The sequence below is a fragment of the Rousettus aegyptiacus genome, unplaced genomic scaffold (assembly GCF_014176215.1).
Source record: "Rousettus aegyptiacus isolate mRouAeg1 unplaced genomic scaffold, mRouAeg1.p scaffold_m13_p_2, whole genome shotgun sequence".
NCBI classification, from domain to species: Eukaryota; Metazoa; Chordata; class Mammalia; order Chiroptera; family Pteropodidae; genus Rousettus; species Rousettus aegyptiacus.
In genome coordinates this window covers 48213235-48239928 of record NW_023416295.1, presented here as the reverse complement: position 1 = coordinate 48239928, position 26694 = coordinate 48213235, and the positions used below count along the sequence as shown (strand labels likewise).

The following is a 26694-nucleotide window of genomic DNA, read 5'->3' as shown; positions in this document are numbered from 1 at the left end:
ACGACCGTTCTTTCGGGAGAGCAGGAACGAGTCTAGATGAATCTTGTCCGACCCAGGGCCCCGTAGCAAAGTGCCGAAGCGGGATGAACCGTATTTCTGCTCTCTCGCGAGCATGAGTAGGTCCCACCCCGCTCTCCTCTGCCGGCCCTTCCACGCCTCCCGCGCGCCCTCAGGCCCTTCCCGGTGGCTCGCGGCAGGTGGCGCTGTTTGCAGCGTCGCAGCGGCGCTGGCTGCCGCGGAGACGATCTCCCGGCGGGCAGTGCGGCCCGGCTCTCCGGCGGCAGGGAGTGCCACGTCCCAAGTGCTACGCGGAGGAGCGGAGCGGGCGGTACGCGGCAGGCAGGGATCATCGCGGAGCCCGGCCGGACCTCACTGATCGCCCTCCGCCATGGGCTCTTCGCAGAGCGTCGAGATCCCAGGCGGGGGCACGGAAGGCTACCACGTCCTGCGGGTAAGAGCTCCGACGGCGGCCCAAGAGCTGCGGGACGGAGGCGGGGCCTGGCCGCGGGAGGCGGAGGCCCCGACGGGCCCTTTCCCGAGGCTGCCAGGCCGGAGTCGGCGAGGGAGCGTACCGCGGGCGCTTCTGTGGCCGAGGCCGGTTCGAGAGGCCGCTCGCATCCCGTCTCCCCAGATCGCTGCAGGCCTGGGGTTCCCCTCGTTAGGAGGACCGCTAGAGCTAGTGACGGTGTCCGGCGACCTCGCCAGGGAGCGACCCAGGCGAGAGGGGAGCAACCTTGGCTCCTTTTCCTTCTCATGATCTTCTCTGCCCCCTCCCGCTTAATGTTTAGCTTCCAAAGTTAGGAAAGGCTTGGGGGCAAAGTCTGCAAAGAGGTGATTTTGGAGGTATCTTTTGAGTTTTCCGAGAAAAGGAAGCCTGGAACCCGCGGAGAAGAGGCGGGGGATGCGACAGCAAGTGTTAATTTACCTTGGAGGTGTCTGAATGTTTAGAAAGGCCAATCAGGCAAACCGAAAACGAAATGGCTTTGAAGTAGGTTTGACGGACTTAAATTTACTAGATGGAAGTTTTTCCACTTATGTCGCTCCTGACCTTTCCAGTCAGTCCTCTTCCACACTTCTTGGCTCGGGAGCACTTCCTTTCTGTTCTAAAACTGCTCGAGATGTGGAGATTAAGGGTTAGAGCCAAAGTGATTTAAAAAAAGAAAAAGTATAAAAAAAAGTAATGAGGAGGAACATTTAAAAGTATAATCTAGGTAAATAAAGGAAAGCAGCATGGGTCACCAGGTTGCAGAGAAATAGTATTTCAAAAGGTGTTAACGAAGCCCCTATGTATGGACAGCCTAGATTGAATAAAGCCTGTGGTCCTTTACTCATTAAACTAGAAGTCTTTAAAAGTAGCATTGATGGTTGTGTGCTCTGACACCTGCATGTGTGGTAACATGATTGACTGTCAGCAGAGTGACCCCAATCTGTAGAGCCATTTCAGGAGGTAATAGAGTGTCACTAGATATTAGCTTCTTACAGGCAAGAGCGTTTCCACTGAAAGCGAGAAAGTGCATTTCCTGGTGATACAGTCGTTTTCTGTTTTAGGTCCCATGTTTTAGGTGAGACACGCTTTAGCCAGATATCTGTGCGGTAAGGCTTTGATCAGCCACTTTTCTACTCCGGAAAGGATGATTTTTTTTTCCCCTGGAAAATAAAGGTAGTCTATAAACTTATTACCTTCCTGTTACCTGCAGCTAAGCCAATCGGCAAGTACCAAACTGGGGGAAACAAAAGAAGCATCAGATTCTAGGTGTGAAGTGAAAGTTAGTGGCAGTACTTTTCTATTATCTGATTTGATTTTGAGTTCTCTGCCTGGCGTATGTTATCCAGTATTACTAGTTGGTTCTCACAGTGACTGATTGTGACCATGAATCCTTGTGGATTCATGATATTTTTATAATGCATACATTTAGTAAAGCACAATGTTAATGAGTTTTAAGTCCGTTAGAAAGCTGTATCAGAAGGATTCCAATTCAGTGATTTCTGTTAATGGCTACGTTTGCCATAAATAACAAGTTAAAGTGTATTTTCTTTACATAGGTGCACCTCAGTAAGTCAGTGTTCATACGTATTCTGTAGTGCAGATATGTTAACAATCTATAAATATGGTTTTTTAGAAGCAAGAGAGCTTAGTTTCCAGTCTGCAGCTGGAGCATAAATGTTGCAAAAGATTAAATAATTCTTATTTTGTTCGAGTTTTATCAGAGGGAGCTTTAAAATATTAATGGTCTTCTAGTTTAGGAGACTTTTTAAATGGATCTGAGTTCTAACCCACTCTGCCCCTGATTCTATAATTGGTTTTCTTTGTTTTCAAAGGGAAAAGTACTGTGTTAAATCTCAACAGATAAAAATATCTTCCTTCCATTTGTTATTGCCTAAATGTGTAGTGGCATATCCCACCACTGGATTACTAAGCTTGTAAACCAGAGTAATTATGGTAGAATAACCTTGGAATAAAATCATCCATGTTTAACAAGTTCTGGAATGATTTAATTAGTAATTTTCCTTAATAGTCAATGCCCTAGCCATTTCCTTGTTAGTAATAAAAACTTGAATGGCTAAATTTTGAAATACCAAGTATACTGTCACCCATATGCATTACTGTTTTATTATTATTTCAAAGTCCCTGCAATCCAGATAGATTAAATTTTACATTTTTACATTTTTACATATCCATTGTTAGAGTCTGCTTTTAAAAAATCTTTGGGGACAACCTTGAAACAGTTCCAGATTTTCTGTTATGAGCAGTGTACTCTCCTCTTTATTTTATGTATTTATTTATTAATGCACATTCTCATGTTGTGATCATATTGTATACCCAACTTGCCACTCTAGAGTTAACCACCATAAATAGTTTATGCATCCCTTAAAAAATGTTTTATGCATATAAAATAATCCACCCTCCTCTTTCACTCTTTTTCTTTCCTTTTGTAACTTTTGGGATCATATGATTACATACTGTTGTTACACAGCTTGGTCTTCTCATTTCAAAACTCATCTTGGCGGTCTTTGCATAGCAACACATAGAGATCTGCATCTTGTTTCACCTCACTCTATAGAAGTCTGTTTACCATAGTTTGGTTAAGCAGCACCTCTGGTGTTGGACGTTTAATTTTTCTAGTCTATGGCTGTTACAAGTACATACCTACAACTTTAAATGAATGGTACTTTTGTTTTCACTTAAAATGTACATTTTCTCAAATTATTGAATTTTAATGTCTATATAAGCGTTGATCTTCCTTTTAGTAAAGTGTTTTCTGATTATCAGCATGTGTTCATTAGAGATCATTTGTATAAGTTCAAAAAGTATAACAAAGAACCTAAATTACCTGTAATTCTACCATCTAAAGGCAAATACTGTTGAAGTATTTTTCCTAGCCTTTTTCCCCTGTGCCCAGCATTGCCCTTTAGCCATGTTTCACAAAAGTTTTGAATGATACGACATATTCAAGTACAATATGGTCAGAAGTTATCATAAGCTGTTGACTTTACAACCTAAATATCTTACAGCTGAGGAATTGTTAAATAAATCTGGGCCTAACCCCAGAATCAAATACTGTGTGTTTAGTGAAAATGGAGTTTCAAAACACTCTGTGGACATAGGTATTCCTCTCCGTATATTTCTATGTCCATTCGAGCACCCAGGAAAATAAACTGGAAAGGTAACCAAGCCAGGATATTAAAAGGATTATTTGGTGGGTGGTGACATATTTATATTTCTTTTAAACTTTAATGTAGTCTCTAAAATTTCCACAGCGATCATGAAATAATCTGTATATTCAAAAATATATAGTTATAAAAAGTCATTTTTAAAAAGTGAACTCCTAGTGGAAGATTTTAAAATTTGTTCAGAAGTCTTCTTTTAAAAATAACACTATATTTCAGATTCCTTTAAGCAGTGGGTTCACCATGAGTACCACTTTTATTCCCGTCTTCTAATTCTAACATTAGGCAGGACTTCCCAGTTTTGTAACAAAACTTACTATGAGTTAACTGCAGTTGAAGTATGTCAAATACAGAAATCTTGCCTAGCTAGATTTTTTATTAATTATTAAGTGAACTCAGTAAGGTCATTTTCAAAATTATATTTTTGGAGTTGCCCAATGGATACCTTAATAGGTATCCATTGCACTTAATACTTTTTGAGATGTAAGATAGGGGATATCTGAGGACATTCTGAAACCACTATTCACATGGAATACTGGTTTGGGACATGGAATATGTTATGTTCACTATTATAATTGCCTCCAAGAGAAATTGTGAGGTGATGAATGTTTTGTAGGAAAGGACATTGAGATGAAGTGTGTCTCCTGTGTAATAACAGGCCTTTATCTCTCAAGCCATTTGCTACAGACTGGGCAGCATTAGGTACTCTTCTTAAAGGAGAAAGTGGCAGTAAGTGGAATTATTTCTATAGGAAATGGAATACCTAGGCCATTTCTCCTGTTACATGGATCTGCTCTTTTTAATTGGTGCCTTACTAATCTACATGAAATCCTGAAGGATTTCAACTTAATGTTTATTTTGAGAAATTGAATTCCCAATATTTAATAATCATAATTTTTTCTTTATTCCACTAACAGTGTTTCTCAAACTTTTGAAACTCATGCTGTCATTTGAAAAATATAAAAATTTCACTACTACTCCCTTCTCACTCATTCTGAAAACAATGAGTATAAAAAGAAAACAGATTATTTGATGTCATTTCCAAATAAAAGTTATAATTGAAAAAGTTTTATAAATACCACTTAAAGATTCTAACCTGCTCCCCAAATTAATCTCTTCCAATAAAAGACTATAAAGTTTAATAAACAGTCATTGAAATTACTTTTAAATGTAGGAATCAGAATATATCATGTTATTAATGCCATAGAATACAATGTATGTGAACCTTAGGACACTTTTAGGAATTTTAAGTACAGTTGGAAATAAATGTTTCCCCATACAAATAGGCCTTGAACAAATAGACACTTTCATGTTTTGGGGATGAAGTGCGTTTTAATATATGGATGGACTGCCATCCTCAGGATCCTCATTTGGGAGACCCTGCTGTTGGTAGGTAATTATGGTTTCTGTCTCCGGTCAATAAGTGGTAGAGTGCACAGCACTGGCTCTTGTGCCTTCTGGGTGAGATTTTCGATATGTTCTTAGATTGCAGTAATTTCATTTCTACTTTTTGGATAGAGGAAGCATATCTTAAAACTTTTTATATTAAAAAAAGTGCACATAAATGTACAGCTTGATGAATTTTCACAAACATACATGTGTAACCAGCATCTCATCTTCTTCCAGTCACACTCTGACTACTCCTCAACCCCCCAGAGTGAATACTATCCCAGTTTCTAACAGCATAGATTTACTTTGGCCTCTTATACTTTATATAAATGGAATCATAATATATTCGTTTGTGTCTGGCTTCTTTTGCTTGTGAGATTTATCCATGTTGTGTATTGATGTAGATCTTTCATTTCATAGTTTAAGCCATTTCATTTCATTTCATAGTTTAAGCCATTAAGAATATATACAAAAATTCTGTTGTTGATAGATATTATATAGTTTTTAGTTTGGGGCTATTAACAAATAGTGCTGCTGTGAACATTATACTGTATGTGCTTTTTAAAAAGCATATGTATACTCATTTCTATTGGGTATATGAAAGTGAAATATTTGGTCAAAGGTATGCATATTTGATATTGCCAGATAGTCTACTGATTTACATTCCCACCGACAGGTTTCTGATTGTTCTCTATCCTTATTAACACATAGTAGTTTTCATCTTTTTCATTTTGGCCACTCTGATAGATGCATAGTGGTATTGCATTGTGGTTTTAATTTGCATTTCCTTGATGACTATTGAAGTTGAGCACATTTTCATATTTATTGACTAAAATCTTTTCCCCATTTCTCTATTAGGTTATCTCTTTTTTAGCAGCTTTATTGAGATATAATTTATAGATCCTTAAATCCAACCTTTTAAAGGATACAGTTCAGTGGTTTTTTAATATATTAACAGAGTTGTTCCACCATCTCCAGTATCTACTTCCAAAACCTTTTATGTTACCCATTGGCAGCTACTCCCGATTCCCTCTACCACCCACCCCCTGGCAACCACTAATCTATTTTCTGTTTCTATGCATTTGCATTTTCTGGACATTTAAATGGAATCATACAATATGTGGTCTTTATGACTGGCTTCTTTCACTTAGTGTAGTGTTTTCAAGGTTCATGTAATGTGTATCGGTACTTTATTCCTTCTAATTACCAAATAATATTTCATTTTATAGGTGTACTACAATTTGATTATCCATTCATCAGCTGAGGAACATCAGCTGAGTTTCTATTTTTTGGCTGTTATGAATAATGCAGCCATGAAATTTGAGTATTCGAGTTTTTACATGGACATGTTTTCATTTCTCTTGGTTATATACTTAGGTGTAGAATTGCTGGGTTATATGATAATTGTGTTTAACATTTTGAGAATCTGCCAAACTTTTCCACAGTGACACTGCACCATTTTACATTCCTACCATCATGAGGGTTCCGATTTCTTTACATTCTTGCCAATCCTTGTTATTGTCTTTTTTATGGTAGCTGTTCTTGTAGATACGAAGTGATATCTCCCTGTGGTTTTACTGTCTTTCTTAATGATTTGTAGTATTCTAAATCTGTTCTGAATACAGTTTCTCTGTTACATATGTATTGTATTTGTATTTTATATTATATATTTCTCTTGTCTTTTGACAAGCAGAAGTAGTTTCAGTATAGTTTAGCTTATCAGTTTTTTAGTTAATGGTATTTTTTGTGTTCCATTTAAGAAGTCTTCATACTTCAAGGTTTCAAAGATATTCTGTGTTTTTTTTCTAAAAGTTTTATTTAGATCCACTGTCCATATGGAATTTAGTTTTCTTTCTTTTTTTTTTTGGAATTGATTTTTGAGAGACAACATTTAAAGAAATGATTTCTCTCCTCTTCCTAGCTGGCTAACATTTTACATCCTTTTCTTTTCTTTTTTACGAGGTAAGAGATAAATTAATACATAGTTAGAAAAGAACGTAGTGTTCAAGAATTAGCTGGTTGTAAAGATTTGCCTTCAGGGGTTGATTGCAGAGTTAGGAAGATGAGTTTTAGATTTGTAGGACTCCTATCATATGTCAGAGACTTAACCAAACATTTTATAAACAAACTCACTTAATTTCTACAATATCCTTGTAAGGTAGATGACATTATCCTTTGGAGATGAAAAAACTTAAGCTGAAAAAGATAAACTTTCCCAAGCACACACTGCTAATAAGTAGGTAAAACCATGGCTCAAAACCAAGTAAGTCTAGTTCTACAGCTCTGTTTTCTTTTTACTGTACATATTTTCAAAATTTTGTATAATCTTATTTATTAAACTTATAAATTTTATCTGCTCATCTTAAATTGCTGTGATATTTGGCCCAAAAATGTTAAGTGGCCCATGGAGCAGGCATGTGCATGTGTGTGCATGCATGTGTGTGTGCGCGTGTGCATGTGTGATTTATGATGGTTCAAAGGGAGCAAAGGTATGAATCAACAATCGAGAGATCTTATAGGGGACAGAAATTATTGAAATGATCTGATTCTTGAGAAATTAGGTGCCTTAGAGATTCTTGTCACTGGATAATATTACTAGAGAAACTTACCTGTGTGGATGCTTAAGTTGCTATGTCATAGACTTTATTTTCTGTGCTATGAAATGAAGGAAATTTCCTTTTAAGTGCTTTAGGGTCAAAGAGAACATTTTCCTAGGGCTCCCTCTACTGGCTTCTTAGCAGTAATTGAGATACTTAGTTGCCAGAATTGTGCCTGATGTAAATAAATTTAGGAAAGAAATTAATTTCAAGGTCCATTAGAAACAGAGCAATGTTTGTAGCAAAGGAAAATGGAAAAATAGAGTTAGAGAAAGGAATCTTTCAGTTTATTTTAGAATTCAAAGATAGTTATTGAATCTTTTTTTAATTATGGGGAAAACTACATCTAACGGTATTAGAAACTTTCTTTTTCAAACAAATAGCAGTAAAACTTTATACTTGGAGAGTGGTCTGATAAGTATCAGTGTGTGAGATCAACTTTCTGAGCTGGTGATGGCATTACAGAAGCACTGTCTTTAGCCCTTTCTAATTAAGACGGTAAAATTTGGCAGCCTCAGTGGAGAAGTCTGAAATTGATCAATGTACTAAGGGTTGGTTTCTAGGAAGGAATGGTTGTTTGGAAACATTCCGACTCAGAATTAGATTTGGACACTATTAAATAAGAAACTTGACTGTGAGGGAGCTCCTAGAGTCTTGCTATTTATCCTCTTCACACCTGAGGCATTTTACACCTAATTGGTAGGCACCTTACAGGCAGGCATTTCACATCTGGTACATTGTGACTCTATCACTAGCTGTGATTTGACCTCACTTTTATTTTCATAATAGCTTCAAGCAGCCACCTTTTTCCTTTCAGCATTGCCATTTGAGGAGAAATCTATTGCTGTTGTGGGTGCTAGACATTTTACTTGATTATATATAATGTCCCCCATTTAAGGAAACTGAGTATACAGAAACTAAATAAGTGTGTATCGATTATTTTTATTAGAGCTAACACTTTTAAATCCCTTTGGTATTTAATTTAATTTACAAAAATAATTTTGTCCCAAATTTGCAGGAAAATTTGCATAAAGCAAGATCAAACAGTTTTAGTAAAACATTGAACAATCTTTAAAATGGATAACTAACTATTTTTACTGTGACAAATGAAGAAATTTAATTTTATGTCTTCAGAGGCAATGATAGTGTAGTTTGGCATTAAATAAATAAAAGGTAACAAGAATTCAAGAAGTAATGAATGTCTCATTAATCCAAGATTAGTATCATTAATCCAAGAAGTCTGATATTAGAGGACATATTCTGGGAACAATCTGGGTTCCATTTAGAAAGCATTAAAATTATTACTGTGTAAATAGCTGCAGATGTACATATGGATGACAGTGTATATCTTATTTACATAGTCCCAGAATTGACTATTAGAACTGTTTGGACTATTATAGAAAATCAGCCTACAAATATGAGTGCAAACTTCGTTTTCATAGGAAATTTTTGAGAGTATTTAATAACATCAAGCAGAATAAAAATTCCTTAAAACATTATGAAAATATTTTAGAGGCGAAATGCAAAGTGGATTATATTCACTTTTTGCTCTTTTGTCATGTTACTACTATTAGTAGCTACTAATATTTTTATTACTGCAAAGTTAGAAAATTTAATAGTTAATTGTAATCCATTTCAAAGTTGGGTTGTTAACCATTTGCATTGTTGAGAAGCAAAATAATCTTAATCTTCCATTTAAAGTTCTCTATAAATCTGACTGCACCCTTTCTTTCCAGCAACCTCCTTACTGGACTAATAGTTTCACCTCTACCACTAACCAGCTATGAGACTATAGGCAATCAGAGGGTGGTTTCTTCACCCGTAAAATAAAAGGATTGCACAAGATCAGTGGTTTTAACACTTTATTTGTATCATGGAGAGAACCTTTGAGAAGCTGATGAAAGCCATGGATCTTTACAATACTGAAAACTGCTGATTCATACAAAATGTTGCATATCATTTTGAGAGCTGCACTGTTTCTTGAAGCTACCTACAGACCTCTTGGATTAGAGGATTTCTGATTTTTCAAAATCTGTACTTCTGTATTTCTATCCCACATCACCCTGTTGTCTAGTTGTATATAATGTGGTCCTCATTTTTCAGATTCCTCCTTTTGAGTTTTTACTCATATCATTTTTTCAACTTTCAGATGTCCTTCCTTATTCCCTTGTCCATCTTCACCTTCGAAAGTTCTGTCTCCTTAAAACACAATTTGAGAGAGAGAGAGAGAGAAGCTTCTTTAGTCAGAATTAACTTTTCTCAAAGTTGAAAACCACATATCACTCATATGTGGGATATAAAGCTGAAAGCAACAGACAGGCATGACAAACAGAGACTCATGGACACAGACAGTGGATTAGTGGTTACCTGGGCAGTGGGGTGAGGTCAATAGGGATAAAAAGGGGTCAGATATTTGGTGTTAGAAGGAAACCTAACTGGGTAGTGAGCACAATGCAATATATATATAGGACTTACAGTTGAATTACACACGGAATTGAAACTTATTTGATTTTGTTAATAATGTCACCCCAATAATTTTTAATTAAAAAAAGAAGACTCTTTCCCTTTGAACTTTGTGCCTGCATTTAGCCCTTACTCGTTCGGTCTTATATTACAGTTATTAGAGAGCTATATTATCTTCTTCTCCCCTTTCTCTTCTTAACCTGTCCCTCAACATATTATAAATGTTTTGACATCAGCAGCTATTTTCCTATATTTTATAATTGAGTTGTGCCTTTCTAGTAATAGTCATGGAATAAATGCTCACCAAATGAATATAAATTTGTCACTCAGTTGTGATAATTAACTGTCTGCCGTGTTAGTATTAAATGCTGGGAAGATTGCTCCCCCTGCCTCCAAAAAGTGGAAAGTGGTGTGAAATAGAACCACAGAGGGAAAATCATATACAGAAGATGAACTGAAAGAATGAGTAGAATTTAGGAAGCTGCCAAGGATATTATCTGGGAGAGAGAAATGAGGGAACTAGTGTGTATATTTCCTCATCAATGAAATTAATCTATTTTTACAGAAAATATGGGTATTAAAATTTTGTTTACAAATTTTAAACTTTGAATTTTTTATTTTGGCATTTTTGTTTTTACAGGTACAAGAAAATTCCCCAGGACATAGAGCCGGATTGGAGCCATTCTTTGATTTTATTGTTTCTATTAATGGTTCGAGATTAGTAAGTTCAGCATTTTGTAGTTTTGCCTAGAGTTATCTGTAATCTTTTGAAAATGGAATTTTTCAGATTATCTGAGATGAATGTTTATTCGTTAGTTATAAACATTATTTAGAGTATGATACCAGTTTGTAAAAATAAACACGTGTTGGTAAACATGAATAGGTCAGATGTAGAATATGTTAGTCACACTCCAGTGATTATTTTTGGAGAATAAAATCACTGGAGACTTTTACTTTATGTGTTAAATATTTAAATTTTTTAAGCAGAAATAAGTAAGATGAAAAAGTTTGCTTTTTCAAAGATGTCAGACTTTTGTAAGTTATTGACAAATGGGTTAGTAAAGACTCTCAGATAACTTGTCAGTTTCCTTGGAGCTAAGTTCCATGATATATAGGCAATGTTACTAGAACCAGACAGACATATGTGTTCCAAAAGTGCAGAATTAAAAACCACTTTTTATAAATTGCTTTCAGTTTACCTGTAGTAAAGTCCTGTAGGAAGGAAATTGTATAATTTCATCAAAAGAAATGGCTGCTTGGTTGGCTTATTTTTTTTCATAACAGTTTTAAGTTTTCGTTATTATCAACATCTCCTACAATGGCCTTTATTCATTTATGTAATGAAATATTTAATATATCGCTTCCATTTTCTTTTCCTGCCAGTTCCTAATAAATAAAGTGTATGTTTTGAAGGAAAATCCAAAATTAAACTTCAGTACCACCAAATGGTTTAGATTTTAAAATGAAAGGCATACCAACTCTGTTAGTAATATGACTTTTTATGGACTATTTTGGTTTCTTATCATGGAAGCTCTAGATCACTTCAGTTAATGTTGAGCTGCAAATTCCAAAATCTGTAGTTAGCTATTAGAAAAAAAGTCAGAAATTGTTAACATAAGAGTTATTCTTAATTTCTTAACATTTTTATTTGAAGGAATATTTGAATGTTGATGAAAATTTTGCCTGTTGAATGTTTTATGTTGATTATTAACATTACTGCAGTAGGGCCATAGGATTCTTTAACTAAGACAGTTAACATCTTTATTTATTAAGAAAATAATTTTATTTGTTCACAGAATAAAGACAATGATACTCTTAAGGATCTACTGAAAGCAAATGTTGAGAAGCCTGTAAAAATGCTTATCTACAGTAGTAAAACACTGGAACTGCGAGAGACCTCAGTCACACCAAGTAACATGTGGGGTGGCCAGGGCTTATTGGGAGTGAGCATTCGTTTCTGCAGCTTTGATGGGGCAAATGAAAATGTTTGGCATGTGTTGGTAGGTATCAACTGTGAGCTGTTACTTACAGTTTAGGAAGCAGTATAGAAATGTGTTTTAACAGTGGTTGTTTCCAGTTTGGTAAGATAGAAAGGGTATTATTATTAGGCCACATTTTGTTCCTGAAAATCAGAATTCATTGCTTTTGAAATGTGGATTAATTAAAAAAAAAAAAACATGAGGAAGAGAAATATAGATGCTTAAGAACTACTTTTTAAATAATCCTTTAGAAGAAGCAGATAGCTATGAAAATATTTTAAATGTTTATTAAATGTTATATAATTTTTATGCTTGGGAAATTTAAAAATTTATATTTTGTAGTTTCTGACATCTCTATCAAGACAGAAATATAGGGGTTTTTAATCGCTATGACTAAAGACTGTGAACTATAAAAATTTGAAGATTATTTTATATACATTAATTTTGGGATGTGTTTTTGTATCATTTTAGGAAGTGGAATCAAATTCTCCTGCGGCACTGGCAGGTCTTAGGCCTCACAGTGATTATATCATTGGAGCAGATACTGTCATGAATGAGGTAATTAGTGTGTTTTATTAATAATGAAAATTATATAACATTTTTAATTAATGTTTAAGTTCAGATGTATATTTGCATACTTTGCATTTAGAGTTAAAATTTAGGTTTTTATTGCTTCAGGGCATTAAACAACATCTGGAAAGTGTCTTATTAGGTGTAGCTATGAGAAAAAACACATACTGTATGGTATATGTAAATCTCTTGTGCCTCAAGACAAGACCAAATCCTCCTTTTGGTTATTAATTTTATTATCTCTTTCCCCTTTAAGGTTATAAAATTGTCTCAGCTATATAAGATCCTTTTCTTTTCCTTAGCTAATAGAAGCATATATTGTTAAGTCAAAAATGAGAGAAAAAGTAAGGTACCCAAGTGCCCAGGTCCTAATAAGCAAAAAGCAGAATATGTAGACTTTGGGTGAGAAGAGTTTTACTAAAATTGTGACTGGGTCTTATGAAGCCAGACCTTAGGCCTTGTGCATAGAAGAGAGATAATAAATTAAACCTGGTTTGGAGTATCCGTTTTAAGAAATGATTTTCGTGTCTGGGGGAAGGCCCAAAATCTGTGGCTTTTTTTTTTTTTTTTTTAATTTTCCGAGTGATTTTGATATTAACCATGTCGGAGACTCACTGTTTTAAAGTTCAGTAACATAAAAACATTGTTCTCCTGTGATGCTTTTGCAGTCTGAAGATCTGTTCAGCCTTATTGAAGCACATGAAGCAAAACCATTGAAACTTTATGTGTATAATACAGACACTGATAACTGTCGAGAAGTGATTATTACACCAAATTCCGCATGGGGTGGAGAAGGCAGGTAAGGTCATTTTTAGACTAAGGTATGACTGCGTGAACTTAACCAGATGTGTTATAAACATTGAACATTTTTATTTTGAAACAAGTTATTGGTTTATTATAAGACTTCACTTGAGAATAGGAAAGAGCTGACCTAGAATTTTAAACCAAATAATTCATTTTTTTAAAGCACACATTTGGGGAGAATGGTATATATACTATCATCTTTTTCCTTACTAATCTAAGAGCTAACAGCCTTTTTTAGTTTATTTTTGTTATTTTAATAAAGTAACTTTTCAGGATTTTTCCCCCAATTCCTCTCCCCAGCAATGGGACAGTACAGTGTAACTATATCTAACTGCTGGAAAATTTTCTTAGCACTTTGTGGAAATTGTTGGCTTTCAGAAATAGGTTGATTCAACCGAAAGACAAAATTGCAACAATAAAAAGCATTTAGAAAGAGTATCAAACCAAGCAGATAAGTAAGCTTTATAAAATCAGGTTTCTGGGACTGATTAGTCGGTTCCCTAATTTGGAAAAGCCAGACCAAAGCAAAGCATGCTTCTTTAGGTCTTTCATCTGTTGTTTAAATTGTACAAATTTTCCCTATTTGAAAGTCCAGACAGACTTTTTTAATTTGAGGAATTATTGAGCATAAGCTGTAATTATAGGAAAGCTTAGAGTTTGGAGATTTCCAAGTGTTTTGTAAAGCTTAGGGTTTGGAGACTTCCAAGTGTTTTGCAAAAGTTCTAGCATTTGCTGGGAAAAGGATGACTTAGTTGATGGAGGCAGAGAAAGCCTCTGCTTGCTCACAATGTCATTAACCTCAGTGCCTGAGATTATACAGCTGAACATCTGTTGCCACCAGAATGCTAATTTTTGCAACTTGAGAATATGAGATAGAGGTGTCATCTTAAGAATCTAGCCTGTCTGAGGCAATATTTGATCAAGTTATCATTGCCCATTGTCCAGACAGGTTTATAACCATACAGAAATATGATCTTTTCGAGGCATTCAAAATTGATTAATTTTAGAGGGACTGACTCATATAAACTAAATTTGCAAAGCTGCTATATTCATTAGAATGGTAAATTTTCAGTTTACAAAAGAAAAATTCTCTCATCGAATTAGTACTGCAAGAGTACTTGGTGAGCATGGGATCAAAGTGCAAGGAAGAAATTCTGCAGATGGTGAAATCATGACTAGTTCTGTAATTTTTAATTCCATTAAGTACTGCTACATTCTTGTTCTTGGAGCCCTTCTTTTCTAGACTCTGGCAATTATTTTCTTTGGAAAACATTTTCTTTCAACATGATTTATTTCCACTGATCAATCATTGCTTTAATTTTTTTTAATTAAAAAAAATTGTATTATTGGTTTCAAGTATATGGTACATTGGTTACACATTTATATAGTTTTTGAAACAATCCCCCTGATTACTCTTGCTCTCCTCTGCCTCTACACCTAGCCATTACCTTACTGCTGACTGCATTCCCTGTGCTGTGCTTCCCATCTCCATGACCCTCTATCAACTACTAACTTGTACTTCTTTGACCCTTCATTCCTTTCTCCGAGCCTCCCATCTCCCCTCCTATCTGGCTCTCCCTGGATTGTCCTCTATATTCTCGAGTCCATTTTCGATAAATTTGTTCGTTTTCTTCCTTAGATTCCTCATATAAGTGAAATCATATGGTATTTATCTTTATCTGACTTATTTCACTTAGCATAATAACCTCTAGGTCCATCCATGTCATTGTGCATAGTACGATTTCATTTTTTTTAATGGCTAAATAATATTCCATTGCATATACGAACCATAACTTCTTTATCCAATCGTCTATTGATGGGCATTTAGGTTGCTTCCATATTTTGGCTATTGTAAATAATGCTGCCTTGAACACAGTGATGCATAAATCTTTACAACTTATTTATTGTTTTGGTTTTCTTGGGATAAATACCCAAATCAGTCATTGCTTTAGACAGGCCCATACAGACCATATTCCTGAGTCTGCACTCACTGGCATATGTCTGCCTCTGGTTTTCATTCTTTCCTCAGAGGCTGACCACATTTCATTGAATACAGCGTATTTCCCTTAGTGTCATTCTTGAGCTAGTTTTAAGTTTGCAGAGGTTCTCACTGTTGCCTTAAGTGCCTCTCTACTACCACTTAGTTATTTTGATTAATAAGCATCTCAGCTTAAAATGCAGCTACCTCTGAAAAACTATCACTGATCCATCTAAATTATTTAATCTTACTTCCTCCAAATTTATCTTCAGCCTAGTTCAGTGAGAATTGTAGTTTTAATGGTAGAAGGGAGGAAAAATGAGAGAAGAAGAAACAAGTAATTTTGTAATGTGGAAGCATCATTATGAAAGCAGATTTGGATAAGGAGGAGCTAAAGCTGGCCACTGCCTGATCTCCCAGCTTTTGCTGGTCTTAGTACCCGTGGAAATAATAAATGCTGGCAGGGGAGAGACGCAGAGATATCTGTGCATGGCCCATTCAGAAAATTTCAAGTAGTACGTAAAATAAAAGCAATCATGATAGAAACATAGCTGGAATCCAATTATGAAGGGCCTTACATACCATGGGCAGGAATTTGGATATATACTCTGGGCAGTGGGACTATGATATTTTATTAATGGTGGTTCTTTGGTTCCAAACAGCTATCATTGTCATGAGCAGACATGATTTTTTGCTGTAGAATCATTCATATAATCAAAGAAACAACCAAAGAATCAGACTTGGAGAGGATAGGACTCAGGACACCTCTAGGGATTTAGAGAGGAAGGACTAATTGACAATTTCATTAGTATTCTACTGAAGGGATGAGCCATTTTTATTTATTTTGTCACTCCCAAGATTTGTAGCCATGGACAGGAGAGGTGCACTGGCCTGGCTTTTGTCATTAGCCATTCCTTGGTTTGGGCAGGAGAGGCTCCCTAATTAACAATCTCACCAGCACAGCACACAACAGCAAAGTGATTCCCCAAAAGGAAGAAGGAAAAAGGAATATTAGGAGGCCAACAGACTGTGCAAAGAAGCAGTGTGATCATATCTTATTAAAAAGATGGGTTCTGGTAGCAGTAGGAGGATGAATTAGGAATAATCTGGATTAATTTGAATTGATGTGTGTCAAGTTCTGAAAAAGGAACTATGGGACATGTAAATAACATTGTACAGAAATGCTTGGAGCTCTTCAGTGGAAAGACTTATGTCATTCATTCAGCAAATAATTATTAAGTGTCTGCTCTGTGCCAGGAACTGTTAAGGCAGTAAACAAAACAAGGTCTCTGCCCTCGAGAACCTTAACATTTTATTGGAGGAGACAGAAAATAAAAAATAAATATGCATTGTGTTGAATGGTGATAAAATTCTTAAAGAAAAATAAAGGCGAGTAAGGGTAGTATCCATGGTGGAAGGAAGGATTCTGTTTCATAAAAGGGTGGTCAGAGGAGACATGATACGTTGACATTATTTAAAAGAATGGAAATGTATTTGTTTTTCCATTTCAAAACTTCAGTGAAATGCAAGCTATGATTGATAGAAGTAATTTTAAGAAAAAAAATATTTTCATAGCCTAGGATGTGGCATTGGATATGGTTATTTGCATCGAATACCTACACGCCCCTTTGAAGAAGGAAAGAAAATTTCTCTTCCAGGACAGATGGCTGGTACACCTATTGCTCCTCTTAAAGATGGGTTTATGGAGGTAAGATAACTTTACTACCTGATTTAACATAAAGTTTATCAAGTGTTGATGTATGTGGTGGTAGCATTAATTGAGATAGGACAGATGATGAGTTAACTATTGACTGTGTTGAATTTGATCTGAATATCCAGATGGATAGTCTGGATCTGGATTTAAGGAAAGAGAACAAGGCTAGAGATACAGATCATCAACAAATCATCAGAATCATCAGCAAAGAGAAGATAATTTAACTCAATAAGCATTGATAAAAATCGTTGAGAGATTGGGCTTGGGTGGGTCAGAGGACTAAAGTCGGAATCTTGAACATTCCTGTTTAAATGGATGGGCAGAGAAAGGGGATTCAGCATAGGAAACTCAAAAGTCCAAGGGGAGAACAAAGCTTCAAGAAAAAGAGCATAGTCAGCAATGTGAGATACAGCAAAGAAGTCAGTAAGGGAAGGAGAAAAAACATGTCCTGGTCTAGAGCAATTTCAGAGACTTGACAGAGTATAGATAACAAATTACAGGAGGTAGAGGCTAAATGGTGAATGATAAGGTGATGACAGCTGGTGCTTACTAGTTTAAGAAACTTGACTGGGAAAGCAAAGAATGCTAGTTGTGTGGGGACTATTACAGGATCAGGGTGAAGCTTTTTAAGAAATAAGAGAGATTTCTGCACGGGATTATAGGCTTTTAAAATGTTTCCTGTTGAGCATGTAGTAGCTGTCAGGTTTTCACCTGACACTTTTGTCTCACAGGACAGTTAACTCTTGTCTGCATGACTAAATAAACATACATCTATAAAGAAAATACCGTAGTTGTAAAGAAAGGGCTGCTATCCCTCATTTATGGTACATAGTTCGGCCATCCCTGATTCTAGAGGAAGTGAAGAGGAGCTATGAAAAAGTATTACCTCTGCTCCCTCTCCACCCCCACCACCACAGTCAGAGCCAGGGTAGTTCTGTGTTCAGACTCCTATGACCATATCTGTTGCCCCTAACCAGACAAGCTTCTATGGGCAGTCTGAGAAGATCAGAGGGTGAAATGGCAGCTAGAGAAAAGGGCCAGAATACAAGTTATGTCGGAATGTGCCAGAAGGCACTAGAGTTGGCAGAAATTGGAGTATTCAGAGGTGAAACCACCCATCCATGCATCTACCCATCTATAGAATTTATATGGACTCACTCATTTTCCCTTGCTGGAAGGTAAAGATCTGGCTGCTACATTCATTCATTGATGAGAAAAAAATAAAAAGGACTTACGAGGTTAGACATCTTGAGAAACTTAAGAGGGACTTATCATGGTATTAAGATTCCAGCTAATTTCTTCTGTGAGTGATAAAAGTTAAAAACAAAATTCTGGTAGAGAATTCAGAGAAGGGAAAAGCAGTGGTGTTATAAGAGTTAAGTAAAATGATTTTTGGATGTCCAGGAAGGAGGAGAGAGTAGAATCTCGTAGTATGGAAGTAGTTAGAACAGTGTGTGTAACAGTGTAGATGCCATGTCAAGAGACTGGAAGTGACAGAATGGGGAGATGTTTACAGTGCATGGTCCTTGGCAGGTATCTGAAGGCGGAAGTGTCAGGTGAAAACCGGGCAGCTACTATATGCTCAAAAAAAGGTATCTGTAGGACTACTGAGAGCCAATATTTGTATTTTCTTTTAAGTAAACTTAAGTAATTTTTTTCCTTTCTCTTTTTTGGAAGGTTCAGCTGTCCTCAGTTAATCCCCCATCTTTGTCACCACCAGGGACTACAGAAATTGAACAGGGTCTGTCTGGACTTTCTATTAACACAACTTCACCAACCGTCAGTAATGTCCTCAGTACAGGTATACAGAAAAATATATACTACTCTCAGTCTGCTTTGTTTTACAAGATATTCTTTTCCGTCTCAAGCTACAGAACTTTAAAAATTAATGCCAGTATACTTTGAAAACGTGCTCCGCATTGACAGACCCTCTCTGTGAAAGATAGTACTAAATTACCATGCTCTTGCACACAGGGCCAGCATTTAAACCCCTTCTCACCGTATTTAGACCTTGGTCTTCTTTCAGTATTGTACAAGTCATAGAGTTTGGGCTCTACCTTTACATTATTTTTAATCACTCTGTTTACCCAGTAGATGTTTGCGTATCCCCTAGGTAGTAGACATGGGATACGGAAGTCAGCAGTATTCCAGTCCTTTCCTAGGAGCTCATTCTCGCTCATGGGACATGGGTCTGCTTCCTTCCTTTCATGTATTCCTTGTTCTGCCTAATGCACATAGTCCTTGTTTATTTCAGTTTCTTTTAACAACTTTATCAGGATCTAATTCGCATACCATACAGTTCACCCATTTAAAGTATACAGTTCGTTTTGGGTTTTTTTAGTATATTTTCACAATTGTGTAATCATTACCTCCATCAATTTTAGAACATTTTATTACCCCAAAAGAAACCCTGTACCCTCTATCAGTACTCCCTGTTTTTCCCCAACCTTCCAGGCCTGGGCAATTACTAAACTGCTTTCTCTTTCAGTGGATTTGCCTAATCTAGACATTTCATATGTGTAGTCTGTGATTGGCTTCTTTCACTTTGAATAATGTTTTTAAGGTTCATTCTAGTCATAGCATAAATTAATAATACTACATTCCCTTTTATGGATAAATACTGTTTAATTAGATGGATATGCTACATTTTGTTTAGCCATTCATCAGTTGAGAGACTTTTTGAGTTGTTTCCACTTTTTGGCTATTAATAATGCTCTAAAACATTTGTGTACAAGTTTTTGTGTGGACATGTTTTCATTTTTCCTGGTTATATACCTAGGAGTGGAATTGCTTGGTCACATGATATAGTTCTTCATTTGGTATGTTGGTAGAGTTTATGTACTATATTATATACTCAGTAAATATAAATTAAGTGAATGAAATACTGGTTTAGTTTTATTTCATTAATATCCTTTATTCTTGAGCACCTTTTAATATTTGTATTCAGAATTTGCTTATACTCCACTCTGTTCTGGAGTGGAGTTTAAACAGCCTGCGAAAATGCATTTAAGGTCAGCGGTACGATCTCAAGTTTGTTCCCTAGGTTCAAATCATGTCTCTCTTCAGAGTTTTCATTTTATTTCTCAAAGATATGTTTTCCTAGATTAAATTTAAATTTTTAATTTTTTATAATTAAAAATTTCAAACATACTAAAAAGTAAATGGAGCAGTTTAACAAACTCCTGTCTTCTGTCTGTACCAGTTACCTACGTGGAGACAAATCTCCCCAGCCCCTACTTTTTGCTGGTTTTTTCCCCAGCTTTATTGAGGTTTAATATAAAATTAACTCACTATAACTATACAACTCAATGATTTTCAGTAAATTTATGCAGTTGTGCTGTCATCACCACAATCTAATTTTAGAACATTTCGTAGATGACATTAAATATTAATGTCATCAATATCAAGTCTTAGATACAGTTGGGATTTTAAAGTTTATTTCATTTAAACAGTGTTTGAGTTCTTGTTATGATATTATGATTTTTCTCATACATCCTGAACAGACTTAGTACAAGTGGGTTGGGGAATTTCTCAGGGCAATAGCCATGTGCCCATATCTGAATAATTCTCATTTAGGTGCTATATTAAGAGCACTTCTAATTTTAGGGGACAGCTGACATCACTCTTCAGGTCCCGATTTCTTTTTGACATTTTAAATGTTCCCTCATTGCATTATAGTTATACTTGTATTGTCTTATAAGCACATGCACTGAGATCCCTGGCCTTATTATGCTGTAGAAAAATGGTGTCTCGGATATTAAAAGAAAGACAGAAATGTAAGTAAAGCTCAAAAGAGACTGAAAGAAATCAACATTTTTTACTTTAATTTAAAAATACTCAAATGTTCTAGCATCAAAACATGAGAAACTACTTTTTTGTTAGACTTTTCTCATCTTTACTTTTAATTATACTATTGCAAAGTAGCCCAAACATAACTGTAGAAATATAAAAGTACATGGTTATATATACTTTTTATAAAAATAACTTCTCTATGGATTGAAAAGTTTTAAATTATGAAATTTTTAGAAAATGAATATATCATTTTGAAATGGCATTAATCAGTGTGACCTTTTTGGCACACCCTTTACACTTCCTGTCCCTCTTCTTGCCCAGTTTTTCTGAGGAAAACTTATACTATTTTACATACTATGTATTTTACTTGTTTGATATTTGTTTTTCTTCCTTTCCCTTAATTAGAATATAAATTTCTTAAAGGTAGTGATTTTTATTTTCTTTGCACCATAAAGCACCTCAGTGTCTAGAATCATATCTAACATATTGTAGATGCCCTCCAAAACTTCAGTGAACAAACACACCACCCAGTCATCCAGCCCCTTTAAGAATCAGATGCAAGCAAAAACCCTTTTCTGCTTTTGCATGCCTCCAATTGCTGCAGAAAGGTAAATATATGAATAAATAAATATCTGAAAATGGTTACGTCATATTTTAGGTACAATTCATTCCTGCTCTTGTATTTAAGCAGATCTCTACAAGACAAAATCTGGAATCCATGTGCAATAAATAATACTGCTGTTTTGGCATCACCAAAACCTTCCACATGCATAGGTGATAAACATTAATAATCTTTATTAGGCAGTATCCTAAGAGTTACATGGCTATGAAAAACATAACCTCCTCAAGCTAGCATCAGTAAATGTGGAACGTACTAGATTTCAGAGGAGTGTCACAGAACCTAACATCAGAAGGAAATGGAGATTCAGGAAGCCAGGTCATTCCATCTTTGGAGGTCCACATGCTTTTTTGTCTCTTTTAGAGCATCTGCATTATTCTTTCACAGATCAGCATTCACTGTTTTACAGGGCACATCCCTCTACCCCCTCCAGCAGCCCCAGTTTGCATGGCTTCTTTGTTCAGGAGCCCAGTAAAGATTGACTAGAATCCTGTGTGTCCTATTTCCAAATTTCTAAAACAGTTTTCTAATCTAGTCTTGCTTGGGGTCAAATATAAAACTCTTGTCCAGTGAGTTTAGCATGGTGGCTTTGCAGAGCCTCCCACCCTCTTGGCCCAGGCTCTGCTAAGAGTCTTTGTTAAAGGCCATGGGCAGAGTAGATTAGATCACACAGTGACACAGCCAGAAACCAGACTAAATGAAGTCCCACTGAATGCAGACCTGACCATGGGGGCAGGGGCAGGGGACTGAACGCTATCTTGATATAGTCTGTTCATTCTTTGTCAACCGAATTCGTTAGGAATTTTTTAAAGATTGTGCTTCTTTTTTCAGGTGTACCAACAGTACCATTATTGCCACCACATGTAAACCAGTCCTTCACTTCTGTGCCATCAATGAGTCTAGCTACTACATTACCAGGTAAGTAGCAGGAGAGTAGAGATGTGCGTATTAATAGCATTACTAAAATTTTTCATCTTAAAAAAACAATGAAAAAAAAACCCTATGTGAGGACTTAATGTCTTTTAATCTCATTTTGTCACTGCTGATAGATGAGAGCAAGTGGTGATGAGCTACTAGCTTCTGAGCCTTTGGCTCCTTAGCCCCAGCCGGCCTGCCTGTGAGCAGCATGAGGCAGGAATAGCAAGTATGTAAAAGCTGCAGTTCTTCAGAGCTTCCTCAGTTAGGGCTTTCTACTAGTTGTTTGTGTGGACACATTGTGTCCTAGAAGAGAGCACTCCTTATTCGGGTTTTCAGTAGCTCTAACATTAAGTTAGATTTTGTTTTTTGTTTTTTGTTTTTTTCCTTTTACTGTTCCCAGTGAAGACCAGATCGTTTTATCCAGTAGATAACAATCAAATATTATTTCAGTGATCTAGTATATTTGCATTGTGAGAGCCTTTAATTGTATGACTAAAGATGTCCTTACACAGGGTAAGCCATTAACTAAGTGTGTACATGCACACACACACACACACACACACACACAGAACGATAAAGCAAGTATGGTAAAATGTTAACATTTGGGGAATTCGAGGAAAAGGTATATGTGGGTATGCTTTATAGCAACTACATTTTGTAACTCTTAAGTCTGAAATTATTTCAGAATTAAAAAAAGAAAGGCCAGAGACTGTAAACCTCAACTAACAAAGAAGAAACATTCAGTTCCTTTTACTACCATACTTACTGGGATAAATTATTCCTTTCTCTAAGACACTCAGGTCTCATCATTCTTGCACTCAGATTTAAAAGTATTCATATTTGTTTTAACCGTATAGAAAGACATTTTGCTTAAGTGAGCTTTCATTGTTAATGTTGTGATACAGAACTGCCCATGGTAGGTGGGCTTCTGCTTTTCTCACTTCGAAGTGGGTAGTATTTTTTGAATACACAAGGATTGAATGTTTTCCCCAGGGGAAATGGTTTACTTTTTGTTCTCACCTTCTCTTCAGGTCTGATGCCTTTACCAGCAGGACTACCTAACCTGCCCGCCCTCCCCAACCTCAACCTCCCCGCGCCACATGCCCTGCCCAGTGTCAACCTTCCAGAACTCGTGAATGCGGGTATGTTGCCCATCTTGCCTTCCTAGGACTCTGTCTAATAAAAAGATTTATCAAGGAGAGCCAATCTTCTATTTTAGGTTTTCTGGAAAAAGCAGATCAGTTTAATAAATTTTAGCTGCTTCAACTAGTTAGTGATCTTTTTTATTTAAAAATTCGAAAAAGGAGAGGAAGAAGTATATCTTTGTGATTCTTCTCTGCCTGTCTTCTCCCTTTTTCCTCTCCCTGCACCCTGACAGCTCAAGCACAGTAAAGGCCAGTTGTAGAAATAAACATAGTTGCATGGCATGGTGCTGCCATAACTAAATTGGATGGAAGGTGTACAGTTCACCCAGAGGAGGTGAATGAACTCCCTGTGATTCTTCTTGTGTTTTGGGGATTGCCAGCGGTGGTGCCTGTCTTGCATAGCCGAGGCCCAGAAACTCAGGATGTGAAACCATTACCCTTGCTCAGCTGGCTGGGCTTGTTATTTAATACATATTCTTCATTATTAACAAATGTTTTTATAATAACTGTGAGAGATTTTAGCTGCAGATAGTTAAGTTAGCAGATTTTCAAAGTGTTTACCCTCAGATTTTATGCACTGATAAAAATGAAGCAGCAGAGTATCCCGGAGGTCTGCTGTCCTACTTAATGATTACCCAGGTACCTTTGACTTTGAAATGGCCACGTGTCAGGGCTGAGTTTTAATTACTGTTTACTCAACATTTACTGTGTTAGCGCTCCCTTTGTCTTTTCTTTTGTGCCCTCTTTTCTTGGCTTCCTCTGCCCTTCCTCCAAATTGACAGCCAGACTCTAAGAGCATTGAAGGTTTCAGCAGCCCAGCGGTTGCGCTGAACCTGTTATACAGCCTGCCTTTCCTTTGTTTCTTAAAGAGGAAAGCCCCTTTCCTTTATTCTTCATTTTAATATCGCCACAATAAACCCACCAAGTAGAACGTAAAAAGTTATCAATCAGTCTCAGGGTTTGAACAGAAGATGGGTGCTTATGGCAAGGCTGATGCAGGGGCCACTTGACCAGCCCCTCCCTTCCATTGCCTTCCCAGGAGGGCTGGCTTCTCTGTGCCTCTTCCTGTTGTCTGTCCAGAGGGCAGCTCTAACCCAGCTTGCAGCTTACCTGTCCCCAGTGGGAGAATCATTTCTTACTTGAGTTGGACTAACTCACACACAGCCTAGGATCCTAGGAGTCTGGAAGCGGGGAACCTTTCCTCCTGACCTTCCAGTGAATATTTTACTGTCTTAGCATCCAACTGAGGATAAGCAGAGGTTGTGCTTTGAGTCATCTCTCTTTGGCATCAATTTCCTTAATGAAATACAAATGAAAGTAGTCATGTGATTATGCCTACTGCTCTTTCAGTGCTAGGAGGATGTATGATCTATGCCATTTTTGTCCTAGGTTTGCCACCTCTTCCTTCTTTGCCTCCCCGAAACTTACCTGGCATTGCACCTCTCCCCATGCCATCCGAGTTCCTTCCGTCATTCCCTTTGGTTCCAGAGGTCTCTTCTGCAGCAGGCTCAGGGGAACTGCTGTCCTCCCTCCCATCCACCGGCAGCCCACCCTCCGACCCAGTCATGACCACTGCAAGGGCAGACGCTGCCTCCGCACTCACTGTGGATGTGATGCTCCCAACTTCCAAGGCCCCCACCACTGTTGAGGACAAAGTCAGCGAATCTGCCCCAGCCAGCGAGAAGCCTGTTTTGGCAGTAACGGATGCAAATGCCTCTGAGTCACCTTAACTTTGAACCATTTTTGGAGTTGGTGTGGTGTGCTTATTCAACCACGGAAGCAAGTCGGAAATGCAACTAGCATTAATTTCGTACTAGTTTGTACTGTATCTGTAGGCATCCTGTAAATAATCCTAAGGGGGAAACTAAGCGAGAGGACCTGGGCCTGAATCCTGCTACGTCAGGTAGTAGGCTCATGGGCCTGGGAGAGAAATGTTAGAAAGTGCTTGCATTTTAAAACAACCAAAAAGAATTGTAAGGGTAGCTTGCTGCCAGGTTTCCACTGCCATTCTTGGGGGTGTGCATCTTTGGGAAAGGTGGTGACAGGACGTCCACTAGTCTCCCTGTCCCCCTGCTGCTCCTCTCTCTGTAAGAAGAAGAAATATTTTATGCCTAGTATTCACATGCAACATTTCTTGTATTTTGTAAATTGATTGCAAGAATGCAGACCACCTCACTAAACCATGAAAAGAAAAGATATTATACTTTTGGTCTCCATGAGTCACATCTCTGTTAAGGTTTACACGAAATAATCTAAAGATGTTTGGTAAAGTTGCGCAACGTGCACCATTGATTGAACATCTTTCTCTTCAGCCTATACACAGATCCTTGTTTTGAGCTCTCAAAATTACTCAACATTTTGTAACTGCTGCTGTTGCTTTATACATCCACCATAAAATGGCATTTAAAAAGAAATAAAGGAGATGTTGCAGTTTTCAACCAGAAGGTGGCACTTTGTGGCTACTTAAAACATTATAGCTATACTGGAAAAGAATAGATACAGCAATAAATTACAGTAATTTGACTTTTCTTCTTGTGGTACATTTAAATTACAACTCCTGATTGCCATGTGTACTCTTGTTACTCTCTAGGATAACCGCATTGTTAATATAATTTCCATGTCTTAATGTTTGCTTTCTCCTAAGTTTTCTAAGAGGTGATAAGTGGAATCGATTTATCGAATGAAATTAAATGCACATTATACCTTTATTTTTTAAATAAGACGAAAGAGGTTCATCGCTTATTGACCTGGTACTAGCATGGATGTCGCTAAGCGAGCGGCACATCTAACTACGAGCATTCCGCTGGACACTAGACTTAGCAGCACCAACCCAGAGCCTCCAATAGGAAGCCCAGTGCCGGCCAGTTTTAGAATATATTCTTTTCTGGAGCCAGATTTATACTTCTAGCAAAATGATACAAGAAAGCTCTAATCATAGTTTCTTCTCTTTGCATTATAACTATTTCTAGAATTTCTCTTAGTTAACAATCCTATTTTTTTGGAGAGGAACCTATAACTGGTAGGGAAAATATTCACAAATATATTTAAATTTATAAT

At 36.8% G+C, this 26694-nt stretch overlaps 1 protein-coding gene across 1 annotated transcript; it reads left to right on the top strand.

The window, feature by feature from the left end:
• Positions 1-313: 313 nt before the first annotated feature.
• On the top strand, positions 314-26357 carry GORASP2 (golgi reassembly stacking protein 2). Its single transcript, XM_016165433.2, has 10 exons — positions 314-451; positions 10759-10839; positions 11915-12118; positions 12569-12655; positions 13336-13466; positions 17025-17157; positions 18841-18964; positions 22406-22492; positions 23524-23634; positions 25027-26357. The coding sequence occupies exons 1-10, from the start codon at positions 389-391 to the stop codon at positions 25365-25367; spliced, it is 1362 nt and encodes a 453-aa protein (XP_016020919.2). The 5' UTR covers positions 314-388; the 3' UTR covers positions 25368-26357.
• Positions 26358-26694: the final 337 nt, after the last annotated feature.